The sequence below is a fragment of the Rhopilema esculentum genome, chromosome 17 (assembly GCF_057945365.1).
Source record: "Rhopilema esculentum isolate cy_ngs chromosome 17, ASM5794536v1, whole genome shotgun sequence".
NCBI lineage: Eukaryota > Metazoa > Cnidaria > Scyphozoa > Rhizostomeae > Rhizostomatidae > Rhopilema > Rhopilema esculentum.
The window spans coordinates 2,563,019-2,586,120 of NC_142831.1; the positions used below are offsets into that span (position 1 = coordinate 2,563,019).

At 35.6% G+C, this 23,102-nt stretch overlaps 2 protein-coding genes across 6 annotated transcripts in view; both read right to left on the bottom strand.

Annotated features, from left to right (window-relative positions):
- The window catches only part of LOC135681285 (uncharacterized), a 68,901-nt gene that overhangs the window by 25,586 nt on the left and 20,213 nt on the right, over positions 1–23,102 (bottom strand). Inside the window, exons 12-14 of one of the 4 annotated variants that reach the window (XM_089113476.1) lie at positions 22,126–22,548; positions 19,607–19,841; positions 7,210–16,465 (exon numbers count right to left, since the gene is read on the bottom strand). The exons of the other annotated variants lie outside the window; for them this stretch is intronic. Coding sequence (XP_088969602.1) covers positions 16,054–16,465; positions 19,607–19,841; positions 22,126–22,548 — 1,070 coding nt within the window. The 3' untranslated portion in view covers positions 7,210–16,053. Of the gene's footprint in view, positions 1–7,209; positions 16,466–19,606; positions 19,842–22,125; positions 22,549–23,102 lie in introns of those variants that run through there. 4 annotated transcript variants of the gene reach the window in all.
- On the bottom strand, positions 105–5,618 carry LOC148958143 (uncharacterized). 2 transcript variants are annotated; one of them, XM_089113467.1, is made up of 6 exons: positions 5,543–5,618; positions 4,140–4,165; positions 3,264–3,579; positions 2,285–2,417; positions 1,907–2,020; positions 105–834 (listed from the first exon to the last, which is right to left on the bottom strand). In XM_089113467.1, the coding sequence occupies exons 2-6, from the start codon at positions 4,154–4,156 to the stop codon at positions 638–640; spliced, it is 777 nt and encodes a 258-aa protein (XP_088969593.1). In that variant the 5' UTR covers positions 4,157–4,165; positions 5,543–5,618; the 3' UTR covers positions 105–637. The 2 variants fall into 2 exon arrangements, with proteins under 2 accessions (XP_088969593.1, XP_088969594.1); XM_089113468.1 differs by having other exon boundaries at positions 5,562–5,607.

Genomic DNA, 23,102 nt, shown 5'->3' on the forward strand with positions numbered 1-23,102 from the left:
GATATTGAGAAACACAAAGTTATGGCAAAATATAATTCATACAAAGTTTACAGCAAAAAAACTATCAAAAATTCCAGATCAATAAAAAGGCTGGTTCCTTTCTGTGCAAACGTTGTAGTGGCAAAAAATAATTGAAACATACAAAATTTTAAAAAACTCTAAAATTTCAGGCCAAATTAAAATTGTAGTTGCATTCTTTGCAAAAAGTAATGTTACTGCTTCTTAAACTTTCTGTTTATTAGTAGTAGCAGTTAGAACTAGTTATCTCATTGTGAGACAGCTTTTATTCAATTAAAATGAAAAATAATTGCACACAATAAGAGATTTACTATTTGGTCTAGTGTAGAAAAGCATCGATATTCTCGTCCTTTTGTCATTTTGCAAAAATCAAAATATAGGGTATTTAATGAGATACTTTCAAGTGTTTGGACACAGACGCATTGCTTTCATTTTTACGATCTTCCCAACACCATCAGCAAATAGAAGCAAAAATAGTTAAAGCAGGTGCACCCTCAAAATCTGTGACTTATTATATTCTTCATTTTCTGCTAAACATTTTAGCAAAATACTAAGGCTGTTAAGGAAGACTTCTACATTCAAGTACGTATACCATCTTGATTTCTACACTTTCTAACATTCAAATGTTGATGTGAATATATATTAATGATTTAGAACTCGTCGATAAGAAGTGAAATATTTTGGTTTCTATCCTGCCATTACCTTGTTCACAATGGATCCCTGTGTAACCTTGAAAACATTGGCAGACGAAATTCCCAATCTGGTTCGAGCATGTACCACCATTAAAACATGGAAGACTTGCACATTCATCAATATCTGTGGAAATAACTTTTTTTAAATCCAGGACGCCTTTAAAACCAATCTTGACTGAATGAAAGAATACCTAATTTAACTTTACTTGAAATTTTAAAAAGTAGAGAAATACCTGTTACAATATATTTGACTATTTCCTAAATTGTTCTTGGCTATGAAAAGCTTTATAATCAAACCTTTTGCAAAGTGAAAAACCAAGCAATTATGAAAAGCTCTAGCCCGCAGGCCAAGGTACAACCCTCAACCCGATTTAAAATGACCTCATCGAGGTTAAACTGTAATAAAAATAGATACTTGTCTTTTCAGCAAAAGGCCCTTGTTTAGTTTGATGCTATATCTTATTACAGATCATATCCAGGGTCTGGGTTAACGAGTGAATCACCCGAAGCCAATGTACACACAGCCTATGAGCTCGCCTGTGTGCATGCAAACGCATATAGCTGTTTTGTTTTCTCGAAATAGATCGGAGCTTTGATAGGAATTTTATAGAATGATCTGAAACTGATGAGGAGGAGAGCCAATTACTTGGACTATAGTTGTTTCGATATTCATAAACCAACGAGCCTGGGATTTGGAGGGGCTTTCAGAGGAAGAGCACTGGTAGTTCTTGCAATTATTTGAGGAAAATTGTTGCGAAATTTTTTTTAGCAACAATTTCGTGTCGAATATAATCTACAAAATATGGCCAGATATCTGAAACCAAACAGCTACCTTTCGCACCTAACCTTTAAAGCCTTACAATTAAAGCCTGACGTATGCCCAAGACTAGCGTATGAGCAAGACAATATTTCATACCGCTTTATGGTGATGTATGGTTAGCAAAGAACATAAATGTTGATAAGGGACTAGTAAACAATTGTGCTAAGGGCTTCACCAAGTCCCATGTTTATGTGTCTACGGCAACTTTGAAGACAAAAACGTATCCGTTAGCAGTCTTATCAAATAAAGTATTGCAATTTATCATAAGAACGATATAAAAACAATCCTTAAGTAATATATATTATCACACAGCAGGTAATATCCTGATAAGAATTTTGATCAAACAAACTATTGAGTAAATAAACAAGACTCATACCGATATCACAAATTTTCCCTGTATATCCCTCAAGACACGTGCATTCATAATCCGAACTTTTGTTCAAGCATTGTGAAGCATGTTTACAAGGGTTGCTAGCACAGGCATCCACGTCTAGGAAAATTAAAAAATTATTCTCTTCAGGAATTTCTCTATAATTAGCTTAATAAAATTTAGTCAAAAATCGAATGCTTTGTAAAATTCTTTACCAAAATTTTGAATTTCAAAACGAAACAGATAACTAAATATTACCTAAAAAATCCGTAGTTCTTTGGTAGAAAAATCGGACGGGCTAATGTTTTCAAATTTTCGACTTAATCATCTTCTTCTTGCATTCAACGCATAGGCAAGAACAACAGCTTTATTTCATAAACCTACCTGCCTGCTTTATACACTTGAGCTCAGGATAAAGAGATTGACAATGAATGCACTCATAGAAAGGCGGGCTGCATGTATCCAGACATAAATCTTCCGGATCGCAAGGCTTCAGGCTGTTGCACGTTGGCCCAATCTTAGAAAGTTAAAAAATTGTTATCAGCAAATAACCCCAAAATTGGCATTGCTATGCTATGCTATGCTCTGCTATGCTATGCTATGCTATGCTATGCTATGCTATGCTATGCTATGCTATGCTATGCTATGCTATGCTATGCTATGCTATGCTATGCTATGCTATGCTATGCTATGCTATGCTATGCTATGCTATGCTATGCTATGCTATGCTATGCTATGCTATGCTATGCTATGCTATGCTATGCTATGCTATGCTATGCTATGCTATGCTATGCTATGCTATGCTATGCTATGCTATGCTATGCTATGCTATGCTATGCTATGCTATGCTATGCTATGCTATGCTATGCTATGCTATGCTATGCTATGCTATGCTATGCTATGCTATGCTATGCTATGCTATGCTATGCTATGCTATGCTATGCTATGCTATGCTATGCTATGCTATGCTATGCTATGCTATGCTATGCTATGCTATGCTATGCTATGCTATGCTATGCTATGCTATGCTATGCTATGCTATGCTATGCTATGCTATGCTATGCTATGCTATGCTATGCTATGCTATGCTATGCTATGCTATGCTATGCTATGCTATGCTATGCTATGCTATGCTATGCTATGCTATGCTATGCTATGCTATGCTATGCTATGCTATGCTATGCTATGCTATGCTATGCTATGCTATGCTATGCTATGCTATGCTATGCTATGCTATGCTATGCTATGCTATGCTATGCTATGCTATGCTATGCTATGCTATGCTATGCTATGCTATGCTATGCTATGCTATGCTATGCTATGCTATGCTATGCTATGCTATGCTTAATTAATCAACACTTACAAGTTTGTTACTGTAGTTGGTTGTTTTGAAAATCCAACCATTGGCATCCAGTAAATCGGTGCTATTATCCTGTTGCACATGCTTTTGATGAATTTCACATGTTTTGTCCATCCATTGATAATTGTATGATGTACATTTATGGTTTTCTGCGCATTTCAACGTGCAACCTTGGTCATCAATACTGTTGAAAACAGCCAGACCGTTTCCTTGTAAGCGTTTGTCAAAAAAAACAACATCAAATACAGCATCAATCATGCACGGGATACGTAGAATTCTTCCATTTACTGAAAGCAAGGAATTGAGCGCCAAAAACATCCTGTAAATAGAAGCATAAAAGATTCAATTCTCTAAGTTTGTTGATGAAATTATTTCGAGAGAATTTGCGAATTAAACTTATCGATGCTGCCGCATTCTCCAATTTCACTAATTTTGTTATGTACTGGATTGTTTTCCTTACAAGGCAAAAACTAGACGCAGATTCTTTAGATCCAATTTAAATGTTCAATCAATTTTGTCAAGGCAGTTTTGATTATCAAATCGCCAAAAACCTTTTTGTTTGACTATAAAAAGCCATATTCAAATGTTCTCTTGAAAGAGTTGATATTTTTGTATATGTTACATCCTGAAATATAGATCTGGACTTTCAGAACAACTCGTTTTATAATGATACCTAACCAAATTGGAATTTATAATTAGCATATTTATGTTTGTCAGTCAATATAGAAAAAGCCTTTTGGTGCATCTTCTTTACGTTTAACATATGTTTAGTTAAAAGCATATTTTGTTTGAGCGTATTTTGTTTAAGCATATTTTGTTGTTTAAGTATAGCTAATCTTTAAAGCTTACTGCTTGAAAATTTGCAAAGCAAAAACTTACCTTAATGCTTTTTCCATTGCTTTGAGCTGGAGAAAAAACACAAGGTTATACTAATATAATACTGGTAAAAATATTTCAATTTTTAGCTTATATTTTTTTTAAATGCTCCACTTTGCTGTTTCGTTTATCAGTTATCTTTGCTGGCACTAGTTATTTTTTTTTCTGGCACTGATTAAGAAAAAAATTGTAACTTAATTCCTGCACGAAATGTATACGAAAACATTCAATTAATTCATTAAAACAAGGGGTGGCCTCACTCATTTGAAATTTTCGCTCACTCGTCTTTCCAACTAGTAAGTGAAGAAAATAAGGATTTTTTTACGGTGGTAACGTTGCAGGTGCTTCAACCATTTGCGAATCAAGAACTGGCCAATCACTGAGGGTGGTACCATTCAAGCATATTGATTGGCTGATTTTGATTGACAGTTGACTGAAGTTGATTTTGATTGACAGTTGGAACCGTAAATTTTTATCGTAAATTTGACAGTTGGAATCGTAAATTTTCACCTTCTTTTCAACATCACTCTCGATCCAAATCAAAATAAGAAGTTTCGCTCGTCCTATTTGTTTTTACTCAGACCTTTCGTACAATGATTAGTTTTGGAGAACGATAATCTGATCCTACATTTTTGCTTTCCCGTGGTATCTGAAGTTTCTAGCATTATTTTTGTAAGGAAAACCTGAATGAATGCTTTAAACTATTTACGTGTCACAATTATCAGGTTTTCATCAAGTAAATTTAAACAATTTTCTGTACAAAATTTTTGGTACTTAGTCAAAAGTTTTGATTAATGTGAAACTTTTTACATCCAGATGAATGGCTTACCGTATAAGCATCCTTATTTTCCATGCCAAAATATACAACTATAAATCCACAATGACGATAATATGGAGAACAGATTAACATGAAAACCGTAAAATACAAAAAAGGAAAGCAATCAACAATACTAGGATACCATTCAGGAAGAAAAAATTATAAATTAAAACGAGGAATATTCGTTGACACCTTTTCATTCGTTTAGTCATTTCATACAATATGTCAGCACAAACTAGATTTGGATTGGCTTTTAGGTAAAATAGCAAAGGAAACACAAACTTTCAGTTCTTGCTTAAATAAGCCGTAAGACCCTGCAAACAACAACCTTCCTAATTAAATCATATTCTTGTAAAAAACTACTGTAATTTAATCTTCTTTAACATTAAAGCAAACATTTTTCTAGCTTGAAGCTAAAAATTCACTAAACATGAAAAATCAAAGACTTGTCAAATTTATGCAATAGGAAAATTCATTTAAAAATACATCTAGAAACCTTTTTAACTTTATTTGTTAACTTGCTTTAATTCGACAATCATTATAAGCTACCAAACATGAACTTGTCTAATTTGATTATTTACAAATATACCTTGTGATAATTTCACTACCTTTCACCTGTGCACAAAGCCACCTCTTCTGTTGATGACACCAAACATATGACCAGTTAGAGTATACAAAATCAACATGTATCGTAAATTCAAAATGAATTTGTCGTCTATCATTTTATGTAGCCACCTGTAAGACTCATAAAAATTTTTGGTTGTTTTCCTTAGTTAGTATTCAATATTATAATATCAATTAAGTGTAGATTGAGACATTTTCAAATGCTATTGAATAGAAAAAGCCACGACGCCAAAAACTGTTTCAAGATCTAACTCTAATAATGCAGAAGGAAACACGGGGGGAGTTAAATATAGATGATTTGTTAATATTGAGCATAAAATCTGTCGACATGTTAAGCCCAATCTCCAGTGAGAAAAAGTCTTGCGAAATTTTGCTGCGAAATACTTCAACGCGACAAATTCCTTTGAATGCTTTTGTTGACCTCACGACATTGGAATGTAAAGTTTGTAAGCGTGACAAAGGAATACGGAATATGATTGGCTGTTGAAGGATTTCGCAAGCGAAAAGCGAAAAAAGTTAAACTCATTTTAACTTTTTTTCGCAGAGAAATTCTTCGCGAGAAATCCCAGCAAAAGATTAATGCGCATGCCTAAGACGTATTTCGCACGAACTTTTTCGCATTTCGCAGTATTTTTTCTCACTGGAGATTGGGCTTTACATTAGACTTATCATATGCAGCGGCTGTTTTAGAGACTGCCGGCCCCGGGGCCGAAAACATCTGCATGGTTGATGTTCTCGTTACAATTTTCTGTTATTAGTCTTATGTTCGGGGCTCCTTTCGGCTACCATAAGCACTGGGGCTGGGGCTGTAGCTCTCATGGTATCCCTTAAAACCAGCACTGATTATATGATCTCTAGGCAGGGACTGCCTTGAACTCACTTCATTTTTGGTACTGTTGTTCTGTAAGACGCAGCTATGCTTTTGCGAAATTTAGGGATAGGGAACTGTCATAAAGAAGCTAGAACTCGCAAAAAAACGTAAAATAGCGCCAAAATCTGCAAGCGTGAAGAACAAAATTACACCAAAAGACACAAGACGCATCACGTTGCATTTGGGTCAAAATGAGTCGTCGTCGTTGTATGACACTGACATCTAGAGTTCTGCATCGTAAATATTTACCAGCACAAATTTTAGAGTTGCTGTCAGACTTTAGAGTTGTAAATATTCCTGCGATACATTTAGCAAGTTCGTCGTGGTATTCCCTTGCACCGAGCAATGACGATTATTTATCATTATAATATTAATTCTATGATTTAAAGTTGGCAGTTAGAATCTATATCTTAAAGCTAATTAAGGAATCTATTTGAACAAAATACATAAAAATAGATTTAAAATGAATAAAATTAGAAAATACAATTTGTGATGAGCCCAAGTCTGGACATAATATCTTAGGTAATCTGCAGTTGCAAGCTTGCCATTTCTGGTCTTTAATGAATTTGTTGAACATCTGAATGGAGTCTGGATTTTTCAATTTTTGTGTTACTCATTTCTGCAATAAATGAAAAAAAAGAATTGAACACAATAAAAGCTTTCAAAAAGCAGAAATCTTTGTTGAAACTGTTGCGTGGAGCCAAGCGGGAGTATTGAAATGAAAAAAAAATTTAAAAAAATGATATCTCTCTTTTCTTGTAAATTTAAATCTCTACAAGTGTAACGTTGCTCGAAAATGACAAGATATTTTCTGATAACAAAGCAGATGCAAATATTTTAACGACTTTCTGCCAATAAAACAAGCTCTCTAAGTATCGATTTTCAAAGAATATGATGCTTCCCGCAAGAAAAATTTCAGACCAAAAATGTTCTGTTATCAGTCTCCAAGATTTTGATTGACACATGTATAAGCAAATAATGTCCTTTGTTGAATGTTTTTGTCTCCCCTGCTTTGCGCCTTTCAGAAAAGCTAAAATACACAACAAAGGCTTCTGAAATTTGGAAAAATTTCGATGGATAACGAAGGCTTAGCTGACGCACTTCTGACGGATTTCTCCAAAGCCCTTGACTGCCTAAATCATGAGCTACTGTTAGCAAAACTGCATTTCACCGTGAAAGAAACATGAGGAGAAACTGTCCTGACGACAATTCAGCATTAACACGACTCATTTCTGATCCTGATGCCGCATGATGACGCTGATGCCGCTGATGACCCTGATGACCCCAATGACATTGATATTCCTGATTACCCTGATGATTCTGATGATCCTGATGACCCTGATGACGCTGATGACCCTGATGACCCTGATGACCCTGATGACGCTGATGACCCTGATGACCCTGGTGACCCTGATGATGATGATGATGCGTCTTATGTGAAATAGCCATTCGCAGAAAAATCTTGGCCAGGCTGTAAAGACATCTAACTTATAATTACCCTGGGTAACAGAGCCACAAAATTTCGAGCACGTAAACAGAATGCCAAACTGAGAAGCGGAGATGCAGACTTTTCTTTAGATCAGTGCCCTGAGCCACTTTTCCTTCTTCTTAGATAGAAGCCCCTCCGCTTCTCCACTCCTATCCTCTGTTTCCTTTCGAATTTATGTGGCTCCGGTACCCAGGGTAACTTATAATAGACCCGTGAGATAGGTACATAAAGACTGGTCGACTAAACAGACAAAATGCACGAGCTCATTTTGCTATGTTCCACCAAAAATCTTCTTGATTTTAGATATGCTACTGCACAAGTGTGAAACTATATGAAGCTGTCAAAGTTGAACGTTCAACTCCTAAAACTGTTTTCGTTAGTAAAACTGCTTTTTCTTAAAAAGTTTGCTTTCTTTATTACATATTTATTTAAAAAATACTTGAATCCGAAAATTCAATGTTCGATAATCAATAATAACCTCAAAAACGTTTACTAAAATAGCTACGTTATCATGTGTCCCTAGCCACAAAATTTCGAGCGCGTAACAGAGCAGTTTCTAGATAGGAAGAAGGCAAGCGCTCCTCCGCTTCTCCATCCCTTATTTTATATTTCTGTGATCAAATTAATTTGCCTCTGATACCCAGGGAAAGAAACGTTTTCCCAAGTTTTCGGGCAACGTTTTAGGGTCATACAAGTGTATATAGAAAGTTTCTTAATTTCATCAAGATTCTTTGGTTTTTATCCCTTTTCATCCCAAGATTCTTCGGTTAGAGAAAATTTTGATGATTTATATTGCACATCATCTTGTCCATGTTTCTTTTTTAACCTTGTCTACTGAAAATGGATACTCACAGAGTGACAAACCTACCCCCGGCTTATTTGTTATCCATGTCATTTAATGTTAAAATCAATCAACTTAATGGTAAATGCAAATTTAAAGGAAAGCAAATCAGTCAGTTATCTATGGTAAATATTTAATGATCTATAACCAAACAAACTTAGAATTATGACGTAAGTCTTCTGGGAAAGTGGCGATACCATAATTTTTGAATCAGGACCACCAGAAAACCTGTTCCAATAGTGACCAATGTGAATAAATTGCCATATTAATTGATTGATCGGTGCTTATTAAACTTTTAAGCTGTTTTAATGGCAGTTATTCGGGCTGGGCTGTTTTTCAATTCCCAGGTGCCTATAGTAAATATATCTAAGAATATTAATCGTTTTATTTTTGTTGTCTTTATAAAGAAATAACATAACAGTCTATCTGGCTTTTGGGACGAAGCAACCTGAATTCAACAAATCAAACTATGCTAGCAAATCGCAGATAGGGGAACAAGCGTTCAATAGAATAAGCTGACTGAAATTTTACGATATTTAAAATATCATTGCCAGGGCCGTAGTGTGAAGTAAATTTTTTTACAGAGTTGGAAAAGGGAGGCCACGAAAGCTCAACTTTTTTTAGAAATCTCCACGAATTACCAAAAAAAGTTTTTTTAGCCTCCCATATCCCAGCCATGGCAGCCCTGATCGTAAAGTTTTCAAATAGGACTTCACTTGAATATAGCAAGAATTACATATGATATTTTAGAGAGCTCTTCATTTAGTCGGTCAGTAACCAAAAGGTAAGCAGGAAATTAAATGCAGTTGCAGATCGAAAGCAATCCGAGAGAAAAAATGACGAAGCAGACTACACTGTCAAAGATTGTCATTAAAAGACTATAAGAGTAAGCTTGAATTACAATATATTTATTTCAAACGTTGTCTTCTGCTTTAAAAGACTTTTTTTCGGTTGCAAATTCTGACTTTTGTGTATGGCCCAGTATGTTCGTGGAATTACAGGCTAATGAAGGAAGCATAAAGAGACACAATGTCAAGTCTCTAAACTTTTCACCAAACATCTATCGAAACTGCTATCTAGATTTTTTCATGTTGTTGGGGTCGAAAAAACAAACATTTCATCCAACATTTCGTCTAACAATGACCGAGGCGCTGCGGAGCGTGCACAAAGAAGCCAATGAAAAAAGGCTGGCACAAATGAAAGATGGCGGACAACAGCAAAAATGAAAGCAGGAGTTTAAAATGTGAAGCTAATGTATCAATCGTTTTGGTCGCGTTATTGGAGGATTAAAGAGTTTTTATGATTTGTGCGTGCGCATCATGTCAATGTTGGTTGAACATCAAGACGAGGTCAATGTTGAGTGGTCAAATAGACCAAATATGTCACACAATAATGAAAAAGAAAAATTTTTGTTTCACTTCCATCAAACTTCATCCAACATCGCTCAACAAATATTTTTCAACCAAACAAGGTGGCCAAACATGCCCAACATTTTATTTGTTTTATAAATGTTAGGTAAAATGGTTTGTTTGACGGGCGTCTTGTAGTGACCGTCCTTTTTATCACTGTCATTGAAGCTAAGAATTGTCACTTTGTTCACCGTGACAAACTCTCAGACAAAGATTTGTACGAATATTCATTTCTACGAAATTTAAAGTTGTCATAAAGTTTGTCATGCTGAAAGGTTTTGTATAAACTTTGCAATTAAATTTTGTTTGTAATGTAAATTAAATTACATCTCAATCTGCATTCCCATTGCAAAAGAAACCAAAGGAAAGGTTATAGTCTTTTTTCACATGGGTATGCCCGGACAATTTTTGAAACAGTTGTTTTCCAAGTTAATAGAAAAATTGGTCCAAATAAAATAAATACAACTAATCATATATCAAAAACTCACAGTCACTGCCATTCTATGATACAAAACTAGTTTAAAATGGCCGGAATTGTTGAAGCTAGAGGACTTGAACTTAAGTCAGATGACCCTTTTGAAGATTCAAATGTGAAAGCAAATAAAAGCACATAGCCCTTGAAGCAAGTAACAAAAATATGAACGTTAACAAGAAATTGCTAATTTTTTAAGTTGTTATCTTTGAAGGGAACTTCGCTCAATGGTTTGAGAAGCTGATTAGTTTAATTACACGTATACTTTATAGGAAGCTGAGAGCTTGAGTCAGTTGAGTACATGATCACATTTTTAGTACTCGGAGTTTCTTGCAGTTTTCTTAAGAGTTCAAAAACAGTTTTAAAGGAATGTGTGTATCAAAAACCTGAAATTGTTTTGCTTTAGCCAAAAGACAAGTCAACATTTTTGGAAAAAAATTTGTTCGAAATGCAAAAGATATGTCCGATTTACTTTCGCCGACGGAAGCATAAGCCTGTTATTGTTTTATATATTTTATATTCTGAACATTTTTGTATTGAATGTAATCAACAACACATTTGCTTCGTCCCCTTTTCTATGTGTATAAGCCTGGTAACGTAGTCAGTTGAATTCATTAAGACGCAACGGTCATTCGTTTCTCAACCCCTACAAATCCACTAGCGACAATCAATCAATTAATTAAATTAAAATCAATTAAAAAAGATATAACAATAATAATTAGACAAATATTTACAGAGGATGGCCTCAGTCACTCGAGGGTGCTTTTCATGAGAGTCCTCTATTAACCTAATTATATCGATTTACTAAAACATTACAAAATTAAAAAAGTTCATCATAGTGAATAAAGTCAGTTCACATTGTCCAAAACCTTTGTTTAAAAATATTAAAAGTTCCTGCCAACTTAATGTTTGTGTCCAGTTTATTCCAGTCATCAACAAACAGATATGATGACACTTGCTTCCCCCAATTTGTCCTTACTTTAGATAGATGGTATTTCTCTTTGTTCCTTGTCTGGATGTTATGCAAATCGTGTCCTGTTTTATTGCTGAAAGTGTAACTTATATCGTTTTTTTTCGACTTTTAAATGGTGGCACATCGGTGGAACTTTCGTCTGATATCTAGAGATTTCCAGTGCAGTAAATTTAAGGCCTTTGTGCTTGAGTCATTTGGTTTCATGTTCAATACCAGTTTGGCGCATTTGTTATGAAGAACTTGCAGAGTCTTCATCGAACATTGGTTATTTCTATCCCCCCAAACAGTATCTCCATAATCAAACAATGGTATTATCATAGTATTTACCAAAGTTAAACGTTGTGCCCTGGGGATTAGATGACTAATTCTTTTTAACAAACCTATTCTTTTTTCTACATATTGCTGCAATGAAGCAATGTGATCCCCCCATGTCATATTTTCATTTATTATTATACCAAGATATTTATAACTTGTTTCTCGACTTAGTTCGTCCTCTTTGATCTTCAATGACATATCTTTGGAAAGCTTTAACTGCTGCTTTCCACCAACCACAACAAACTTTGATTTAGAGATGTTTAACGTCAGTCGATGGTCGTTTAGCCATTCTTTCACTAGAGCCAAATCCTCATTCATCTTCTTTTGGATTTCATTACAATTTTTCCCCGAGTAATAGATTACTGAGTCATCTGCAAACAAGATTGTGTTCGAGTATTTTAATGATAACGGCAAGTCGTTGATAAAAACAAGAAAAAGTAAGGGACCTTAAACTGATCCTTGAGGTACTCCAATCGTTACGTTTCGTTTCAGTGATAGAGCGTCCCCAACCGACGTTTGCTGTGATCTCTGACTAAGATAGGAGCGAAACCATTTTAGACAAGCTGTAGAAACACCATATTCTGTCAATTTCAAAAGCAACAAAAAATGATCGACTGTGTCGAAGGCTTTTTTCAAATCTAAGTACACAACACCAGATACATGACCTTTGTCCATGCTTTCAAGGAGGCTGTCCGTAAATTGTAAAAGAGCAGAGCTTGTAGACATTTTGTTTCTAAATCCGAACTGATCTTTGAAGAGGAGATTGTTTACTTGCAAGAATTCGTAAAACTGCTTATGAACTGCTCGCTCGATTATCTTGCTTATTGTAGGTAGGATGGAAATGGGTCTGTAATTGTCACAGTTACTCTTATCTCCACTCTGGAATAAAGCTACAACTTTTGCCGATTTCCAGTTTTTAGGAAATTTGCCTTCAAGAAATGATTTGTTTATTAGGGCTTGTAGGGATGGTGCAATGATGTCAGCGGAGTCCCCGCAAACTAATACTTCGAGCTTCGAACGAAAGGTAAGAATTGCATAAGTTGCTGTTAACGCCTTTAAACTATATAAGAAATATGAACGACTGGAAGTTTAAAAATGGGAATATAAGTACGCAATGGTTTGGAGAAATTTTCATCTATCTTGAATTTGACGTAACGGAAAAAATGAGTTTTGCCCAATTAAACAAACACTGTATACTGTATCGATTCTTTAAAGGGTCCATTATATAAAGTAAGTGAGGTTAAATTTGTTCCTAAGCACTAAATGCATTAAACAAAATTTCAGGGTTCTAAATTTCTGCACCAGATATTGTGGTAACAGTGGGACAAAGCCAGTGTAGGACCTGGCCGCTCTGGAATGGTGCTAGTGTCTATAAACTATTCTTTCAATTTGATGTTTTGAAGAGATTCAACTGCAGATCTGATCAAAGGTGAAACATGTTTCTTAGTCAATGCAAGGTTTGAACGTTGCTCCTTCTATGAGGCTCAACAGAAGAACATGTCTTATTAATGCTGTTTGCATGTTCCCTTTCCTTAGGTAACATAATTCATCAGTTGATAGACTTTATTCCTTTTGGGAATACTTTTGAGCGTTTTAATCTTATGCGTCATCTCAGTGGAAAACATTGGCAAGAAGCTATCTTCTCTCTGTTTTTAGCTAGTGATAATAACAGCTATTTCTTTCAACTTGCAGAAAATAGACGTTCGAAGAAATGCCCTTATAGGTTTTATGTTCCTCTTTATCAAAATATTCTTACTTTTAAATCTAGCTAGTGGATTGATCAAATATGAACCAATTTTTTAAGGAAATTTCAAAATCTCCTAGTCCTAGACTGGCTCACTAAATCAAGCATTGTAGAAGAAAATTCTATGAATCCTTATCAACGGGAAGTACCCTATGTGGGTCAGTCCACACCTTATCTGACAACGAGCTCGATTTAAAATTCATATCCCATGTACCTGAGTACCTATCCCATACAGTCGTTTCTAGTTGTGATTTATTTTGGGCAGTTTTAGGCCTGTGGTATGCGAAATTTTACTTGGGGCAATTAGGTATGATGCGTTTCTTCTGCGACCAACTTCACAAGAGATTTTATTATATGGAGCAATACAACAAAGGGGTGCCATATTGCTCACGAGATTGCAAAGGAGTACGGCGATCAATGTCTCTATGTTCGACCTGCAGCGACATATGAAGTAAAATACCAGTCACACCCTGCTGCACTATTCTCCCATTAGGCAATCAGTATGCAGACTAACACCAACAATACTCAAAGAAGTAATCGTTGTCAACAAAGTTCGATAAATCTCTTACGGTATTTTACATCGCAAGGTCGTAAGCTGCCAGGGAGCTCAATGAGGCACATAAGAGAGTACCTAATATGTTATTCGAGGAAAGGGAATCTTTATTTCTTGGCCCCAGGAATCAGGATTTGGTAAACTTTTGCGAACGGGAATCGATAACACCTTGATTTGGGCATTGATGGTCGGGAATAGGGAATTGTAGTAAAAAGGTAACGTGAATTCGGTAATAAAGGACTTTTTGGACACCCTCCCATAACGAAATCAAACAATTGCAATCCTTTTTTCTAGAATACGCTAAGAGGGTCACTTTTTCTAGATTACTCAATAATGTGGCGTTGGAGATTGCGAACAGTATTTTGAATCGCTATATTAGACTGATTGAATCGCTTTATTAGTCTGTTATTGCTTGACAAACATTTCTACGTTCAATCTTTGAAATGTCTTGTGAAATCTTGGTATCCTCTGCCTGAATCACATAAGAACATGCTGCAATACTCCCCCTGTAGTTTCATTAAAATATGCACCCGTTCATTAAATTATTTATACCCTGAAATGAACCAAGATACTTTTTGAATAAGAACTTGATTCAGCAAAGCTTAGGTAAAGTGTGTTCTCATATACAGGAATACTACATGCCAGTACTACATCTCAAGAGATCATTAGTAGCTTTTTGTCGATATCACTTCCATAAGAATCGTCCCAGAATTAAACAAGTTAAATTTGAAATTGGAATACGTTCAGCAATGCTGTGGGGTGATAACATTGAAAAATTCGGATAGTCTATATTTTGTTTTCTATCTTTTAGATATTTTTGGTAGCAAGACTATTACAATGAACAATCTGCTAGGGTAAGAATATTTCCTTTTAATTTTTATATTTTGAATCGTCACTTTGATTTATGATTGCTCTCTTTCATCTAGTTCCAAAATATAAATTATTTGAAATTGCTATTAAGATGCAAAGATGGCTAGAGATCTCATCGAAAAATAGTTTAAGATTAAACAAAACATTATTGTGACATTAAAACCAGTTATGGCTTTTCCTTACGTACCGCAGGCAAAAGGCTCAACCAAGTCTCCGTAGGCTCGGCAAGTACATCGGCTGAAATTATTGGAAAAGTAAAATTTGCTGTTCATACCCATTTTGCGTAATTAAGGCTGATACATTTTTCTATTTACGGGCATTTTTATTATCAAAGCTTATACATGTAACTTGCATGCAGCCTTGGTCCCTCTTTTAAAAACATAGGCTTTAAAAATGCAGGGCATTTCAATTTCTTGCGTCCCGTGCATGATTGATGCTGTATTTGACGTTGTTTATATCGACAAACGCTTACAAGGAGACAGTCTGGCTGTTTTTAACAGCATTTATGACCAAGAATGCACGTTAAAATGCGCCATAAATGTAAATCATACAATTATCAATGGATAAACAAAACATGCAAAATTCTTCAGAAGTATGTGCAGCAGGATGGCAGCACCGATTTACTGGATGCCAATGGTTGCATTTTCAAAACAACCAACTACAGTAATAAACTTGTAAGTGTTAGTCAATTATCCATAGCATAGCATAGCATAGCATAGCATAGCATAGCATAGCATAGCATAGCATAGCATAGCATAGCATAGCATAGCATAGCATAGCATAGCATAGCATAGCATAGCATAGCATAGCATAGCATAGCATAGCATAGCATAGCATAGCATAGCATAGCATAGCATAGCATAGCATAGCATAGCATAGCATAGCATAGCATAGCATAGCATAGCATAGCATAGTTTGCATGTCTCTATCCAGGCTCTTTCAGGGATCTAAAGACTGGGTAGAGGCACCAATCCAATACTGTGTCGTGCTAGCAGAATTTTCTGTGCATCGAAAGTCTTTATTTACGGTTCCATAATATCCAAAGTTATCTTCATTGAGGATGGACCCCGGCTTGGCAAGAACGAAACAAGAATCATAGCTAGAATCAGTGCCAAAAAATAGGTCCCATTTTTGCCAAAACTTAACGAGCTGGCCAGTTCCACCGTATCCTCGAATATTGATTAATTCAACAGTCCTGCACTCACCATACGTGTTATAAGTAAGGGGGTTTATTTCACTTAGCTTTGCCCTCACGTAATCTCGATAATCGACACCATATCCAGGGTAACTGCATGTAGCCCTCCAATGCGTCGAGACTGATGATACATATTCCATAACGGAGAACGCAAGTCTGAAAAACAGGTTAGAAATTTCATCAGATTTTTGCATAGTGTTACAAACATGAAATTCTAGAAGAATACATAGTACAGTCTCTCTTTTCAATCAATCTTCATTCAGCCTCGTCTCCATCAGTTTTTCTTAGCCTTGTTACCGTTGTCATGAATTATACTGTACCCTGAATTAAAATGTACCTTAGTACATTCTTGCTATTGCCCTAGTGTAGATCCGGTGCGAGGTTACTAGCGGGCACGTGGTAGGTCGCAATTGATGATTTGTCTTTCTTTTCACTCCGACATTCCGACCAGAGCAAGCGTTTTTTGTATTTGGGTAAGGTTTTGTGTTTTTCAACAATATTTGTATATTTACTTATGCAATTTCCAATTTTTGTGTGTTCTAGAACGAACTAGTGAGTTCAGCGACCTAACAGAACGACCTAGTGAGTTTGACGACCTAAACAGAATGATCTAGTTCCTTCCTTCCCCTCATCTCTTTCCTGCTCGAAGCTATTTCGTTTCTTACTGATTCTTCAATTAGAGCTTAGCTCCCAAATTAATTTCACAAAGGGGGGTTTCTAACCAGATGTAAATTTAAGCTAAATAGATTTCATCACATAATGATACCTTTTACTAAGGTAATCAAACTTTGCAATCAGATAAGTGTGGGAGTGGCATTGTGGAAGTTTGATTTTATATGCGTGGCATGTGAATATTTATGTAATTTAATAAGCTAAATGTTGCTGTACACCCAATAAATCCTATGAAAATGGACTAATTCTTTAAACTGGCAAATTGAAATATAATTAGTTATCACTTAATGCATGGTTGTTATATTCCGAAATTTTTGAATGTGTTAGCATAGTAAGCCTCTTCTAGTGTTCTTTTAGGTTATGGTGGAATTTAAATAAATTTCGTTTGCTGTAATTCAATCAATCTATTCTCATTCAACTGTGAATTACATCATCTGTCAATATATCTTTGAATATAGGTCCTGGACAAACCTTGTAAAATTCTTGAACACTACAAATTCATTTAAACGACTGTCACGTTATTTTTTTGGCAATTGCTAATATTTCATTACCAAATCCATTTTCAAAACCTTGGCTGTTGTAGAACACATTGTTGTATGCAAACAATTTGTCTGATAATTTTTGTCACAGCAAATATTTTTGATCAAACTGAGCATGCATAATATTTACTGATTGAAGTAACGAATATCAAATGATATCTGTATCGGTATCATTACAAAATTTTGAAAACAATTGGTTATCCAAGCTAAAAGAAATGCTTATAGAAATATTGGTCTAAACAAACAATAACATCGTTCTCGCTGGCTTTCAAAAGTCGCTGTCACTGACAGTTTGTTACTGGAAGTTTCTTGACAATTATCAAATTTTCAGTACAGAGAATCTCTTACAAGTTTCCAAAAAGTTCAATAGCATTCTTAACCTGTCACAGTTATTTGTTTATTTGCAAAACCTGAAATAGTTCTATCTTAGAAATCCATATGACTGGTCAATATTGGCCAAAAGTTTATTTGTCCGAAAGGCCAAAAATGTTTCCGCAAATGTTTTTGCCAAAGTTCATTGTCCGTTATATTATCCGATGAAAGGTTTTGTACTTAACGTAGAATATAGATCTAGACAAAATGGAAAACATTTATGATAATGTTTTAACCATTAGTAAGGATGTCACAGCCTTAAAGGAGAACTGACACGCAAAAATAACGTTGGCTTATTCGATGCAAAATTTGTCGCTGACTTCAAATCTGGAAAAAGTTTTCTTTTTAGATTCGCTGTTTTTCTGATATTTGCACTTTTATCCGTCAAATACTTCACAGCCAGGACTCGGGAATTTCCCGAAGAGGAAACAAGATTATCGCCAGGAGTTGTTAAAATTATCGGTTGACGTCACAAGTGACATGTTTACAATGGCGTTGTAAAGGCTTTCACTGCAACGGTGAAAGTAGAAATGAAGTTTCTTGTTTTATTGAAAATAGTCCGCGGTGAAAAGACAAAAAATTGTCAGGCATTTTATTTATAAGTATATAGAAGCTGGAAAATCCTAGCTACCTGTCTGCTAAGACGCTAATATCCACATAAAATTTTTATTTTTATGCCATGATATCTTCAAACCAGCATGCTTTGAAACATTGAAAGAACCTCTAAGCTTGTGAAAAAAGAGTCGACTTTGTTTGAAAACTGATACCGTTTCTTCAAAATGTTTTTATTTCTACAATTACAAATAAAATCGCAAAATAGAATTGTTTTTAATATAAATTCCATATCAGTTTTTACTTCCAGTCTGTTCTTTGTTCATGACATCGTCACTGTTGAGCCATGGGACAACTGTCTGCCCAAGGGGCAGCGCTGGTTGGTAGCAAAAACTGAGACGGCTGAAACTCTCCATTTGTTTCGAAATCAGTGTAATTAAACTCCGATTCAGAGTCTCAAACCATTGAAAAAGTCAATTATGTGTCAAAAATGCAAAATTAGCTCCTTTCATATGCACAAAAAAAACATTTGTCTGCAGCATTTTGTTAAAGGTTCCTATAGAAAAACCCAATACGTGCTGAGAACATGTCACTTGTGACGTCAAAGATGATCGCCCACTCGTGACGATTTTCGCCTCGAGTCTCAAGTTGTCGGAACAATTGTCGTTTCTCAACTTAAAACAGCTGTATTGCAAAAACGGTAACTGTGATTTAAAGAATTGTTTCGATCCCGGAATTTGCTTGTCATAAACTATCGTTTTAGCCCAACTTATTTTTGCGTGTCAGTTCTCCTTTAATATCATACTTCAGCAAAAGGTGAAAGGGTTACAGCCCCCCAAACCTCAATCCCCTCCGCCACAGCCAGCCTGTGAAAGTTTGATCACTGGGTAAAATCTGGCACTTACAAAAAGGCTCGGAGCCAAGCCCTGAATTTTGCTGCGCAGATTTTCTAAAAAACAGATTTTTCTGTGCAGATTTTCTTGCAAAATGTTTTGCTGTTAATATTTAATGAACGAGTTGCCGATTTTGATTGTCAAATAACATCACAAAAAGGCAAAAATCCTTGGCTCTATTTCTAAAACTGAAAAATAGTGATAATCAATGTGGAAATATAAAAAATCCTAAAGAAATCGAAAAAGAATTGATAAAATTATATATTCACCTGTAACTATTCCAGTTAGGCTCATACTCGGAAATTGGATCGTTGGCGTAGAGTGGTTTATTTTTGAAAAGGTAATTGTTTGCCAAGGAGAAGGAAGTGACAAGAGTCCATACGAAATTAGGTTCCGAACTGAAATCGCAGTAGACGTGGTGTATGAGGCCAGTTCCATTAATAGCATAAATAGCGTTATTCCTTGCACCAATGCGGTACCAATCCACACATGATGTTTTGTTTGCTAAAGAAACAGCTTTAAATTAAATTTGAATCAAGAAACCATTAGTAAATGTGACATTAGATATATTTTTAAGATATATCAAAGCGGATCCAGAACAAGTCTTGAATGCCTCTTCTTAAATAAAGGGGGTGAGGGGTAACATTGCAAAATAAACAATTTCTGTCGCTATTACTAAACCGAGCAATGTTCCCGTTCAATTATTGTCCATTGATATAGATGTTATTTGGTAAAGGAAGTCATTATAAGCTAGAGAAAATTAACGAGAGGGCTTTAAGACTAAAGGTCGATGTTGAGTACTCCAGTTCTGGAAATTTCAATACTCATTGTTTCTCAAGATTTTTCTTAATTATGATGTCATGAATGATGTTATGAAATGTTTGTGACCTTTTTTATCACGTCAAGAGATTCGCTTCCGTTCCGATGCTGTATTTAGATCTGGGAAGTATATTTTTATCCGTTGTGTCTTAAGGTCTAGGTCAACAGGGCAATCTTGTTCTTGGATTTTACAAAATTTCGTTGTTCTCAGTTTTATCACGTTTTATCACGGTTTCTTTATTCTTTTGCTTCGAGTACTGAAGATTCTTAATTTTTTCTGACTGTCCAGTACTCGTTTCTTATAGCCAGTTTCTTATTAAAAAATGAGTGTATTTCAAAGATTCGTACAAAGATTTACTTGCTCACTCAAACGAATTTACCATACATGTCCAATCAGTTAGAATTTTAGCGCTCAAAGTTTATAAAACACTTAACAACCTTAATCCTGTTTTCATGAAAGATTATTTTGTACCCAAAACAACAGGTCATAATCTTCGACTCAAAAACCCCCTTGACATCCTTGACATTCCAAAAACCAGAACTACCAATAACGGTATCAGATCATTAAGTTTTCAAGGGCCTAAAATCTGGAAGTCACTCCCGGAATCAATTAAGACAGCACAAAATACTAGACAAATTAAAAATTTGATTCCAAGGTTCTCTCAACCAGTCATATTTGTAAACAGTGAATCTACAATCTAGATTCCAATATAAACGATTACTAAACGATATCCATATATTCTCGAAACATATTCAATTTTTATTCCATACACGCGCTCGTGTTCCAATCGATAAAGAAAACCATCTACATTCAAGCAATCCAACAATCAAAGTCCTATCAATGAAAGTCCCCCAACCTCGAATCAATCCCTGTATATACCTCACGGAAATAAACAAAACAATACTCATTATTTACAACGTGTCCTCCGCAGAGTCTACATGTTTTCTAACAGGGAGTAAGGGGGGGGGGGGGCTTAGTCTCTGGACAATTTTGCCCACTTCGAGTAAATATACACGGGAACCGCACATTATTACACTGATAAATTTAACCTTTTCAATTTCGTGCAATTGAAAATGTGTTTTTAAAACAATCACCCCTTATTGCATCCCTCGTTTCTCTGGAAAATTTATGACAATGAAATACTGTTACCAATGACGCCGGAGCACGGAAGTGGTTGCCCTCGTGAAATTTTACAATTTTTATTTTGCTATCGTTTTGCCCTATTCGGTGGTGCTTTGTCACCCCTCCCGCACACAGATCTTCCAGCATTGTTGATTGTTTCGGTATTGCTTACTAAAACATACTGTAGAGCTAATATGCACCTTACTCATTTTTTTAATTAAAAAACATTGGTTGTTATAAAACGAGGACTGGACAATCGGAAAAAAATCTAGAAATTTCAGTACCCGAAGTCAAAAATATAGAAATACTTGAATTTTGAAAGATAGCATAATACCGAAATTTCGTGAAATTCCGTGAACATGACTTGCTCTGGTTAGCGTAAAGCATAAGACACAGAAAATTTTTCTCCCTCCCCCTTCTAAGTAAAACATTAGGAAAATCATGAGAAATAGAAAACAATAGAAACATAGCCTTCACTGATTTTCGTGATTTTATTGTTGTTTACTCTCGGCGGATTGCGGTGTAAAGGGAAAGGGGTAGCCTAATATAGACGTTTTTCTTTCGCACTTACAAAGTCGACGCGTGGTATGGGGGGGGGGGGGGCGCTGCTGTGCTAATGCAAAAAAGCTTATATCAGGGGAAAGGCATAAAGTGGTAAGACTTTTCAGGTCCAACTAGGTTCAGCTCGAATTTTCTTGCAACTTTTCAAAATCTGGCTGCCTTAAGGAGGGCGCTCGAGGCGGCTTAGATCCGCCCCCCCCCCCGTGTTAAATGTATTGATACTCTAGAAAACTGAAAATCATTCTATTCGATTCTGAATAAAAACTTCATAAAATCGAAACAAACCTTGATAAACTTCCAGTTCACAGACTTGAAGATTCTGTTCTCTGTCGATAAATACACTGACGTATCTCCCTAAAAGGGGTTGCCCACAATGCATTTCTTTCACTTCCCCACTTACTACGTTCTGATTTGATACGCACAATGGATTTGATCGTCCACCATTCGTTTCATCATCACCAACACTTATGCTGAATGGATTGATCCTTAATGGTCCAAAAGTTGTTCCACTTCTAATGATAACCATCCCTACATGCACACGATTAACAAGATCAACTTGCCACCAAGGGGGAGGAGATGTAGCTGTAAATGCGCATACTTGCCATGCTCCGTTTCTGTTTCCATCGTTTCCAAACTCTGATACGAGATCTATATCGTTGACGATATGTTGCGAAGACTTTTTCGATGGTTTTTTGTATGCCATGTTAGCTGTTAAGAAGATGAAGTGTTAATAACCAAGCAAATTAAATAATCTGTCTAGAATTTACATTCATATCATAAAAGGGAAACTGAAAGAATCATAGACACTTGGAATTTGAGAGATCAGTGAATGAGTTTTAATGGAATCCCCGGACAAAAACATGGTGGTCAGACAGATCGGCCGCCGTGGAGAATGCTAGTAAAAATATTGAAACGCTTAAGAGACACACTCAAATTACAACTGGTCTTAAATTGTGTTTGCGAGGAAATTCATGGTGCAATGCAAGTGGAAAGACGAGCTATTTCTGGACTAGGCTTTTTCATATGCAAACCAGGCCAAAATAAGTATCTTGATGGAATAGGAATAACAGCGACATTTATTCTTCAAGCAATGGAAATGGATAAAGGGTCAAAATTTTTAACATAAAATTCTCCTTTTTAATTATTCTGCCAAGGAAACGACTATTGTGCAAAAGCACACCCTGATACATTCACGTTATAGAGTATATCATGGTTTAAAAGTATATGTTTATAGATAAAAATTGAGTGCTCAATGCCGTATA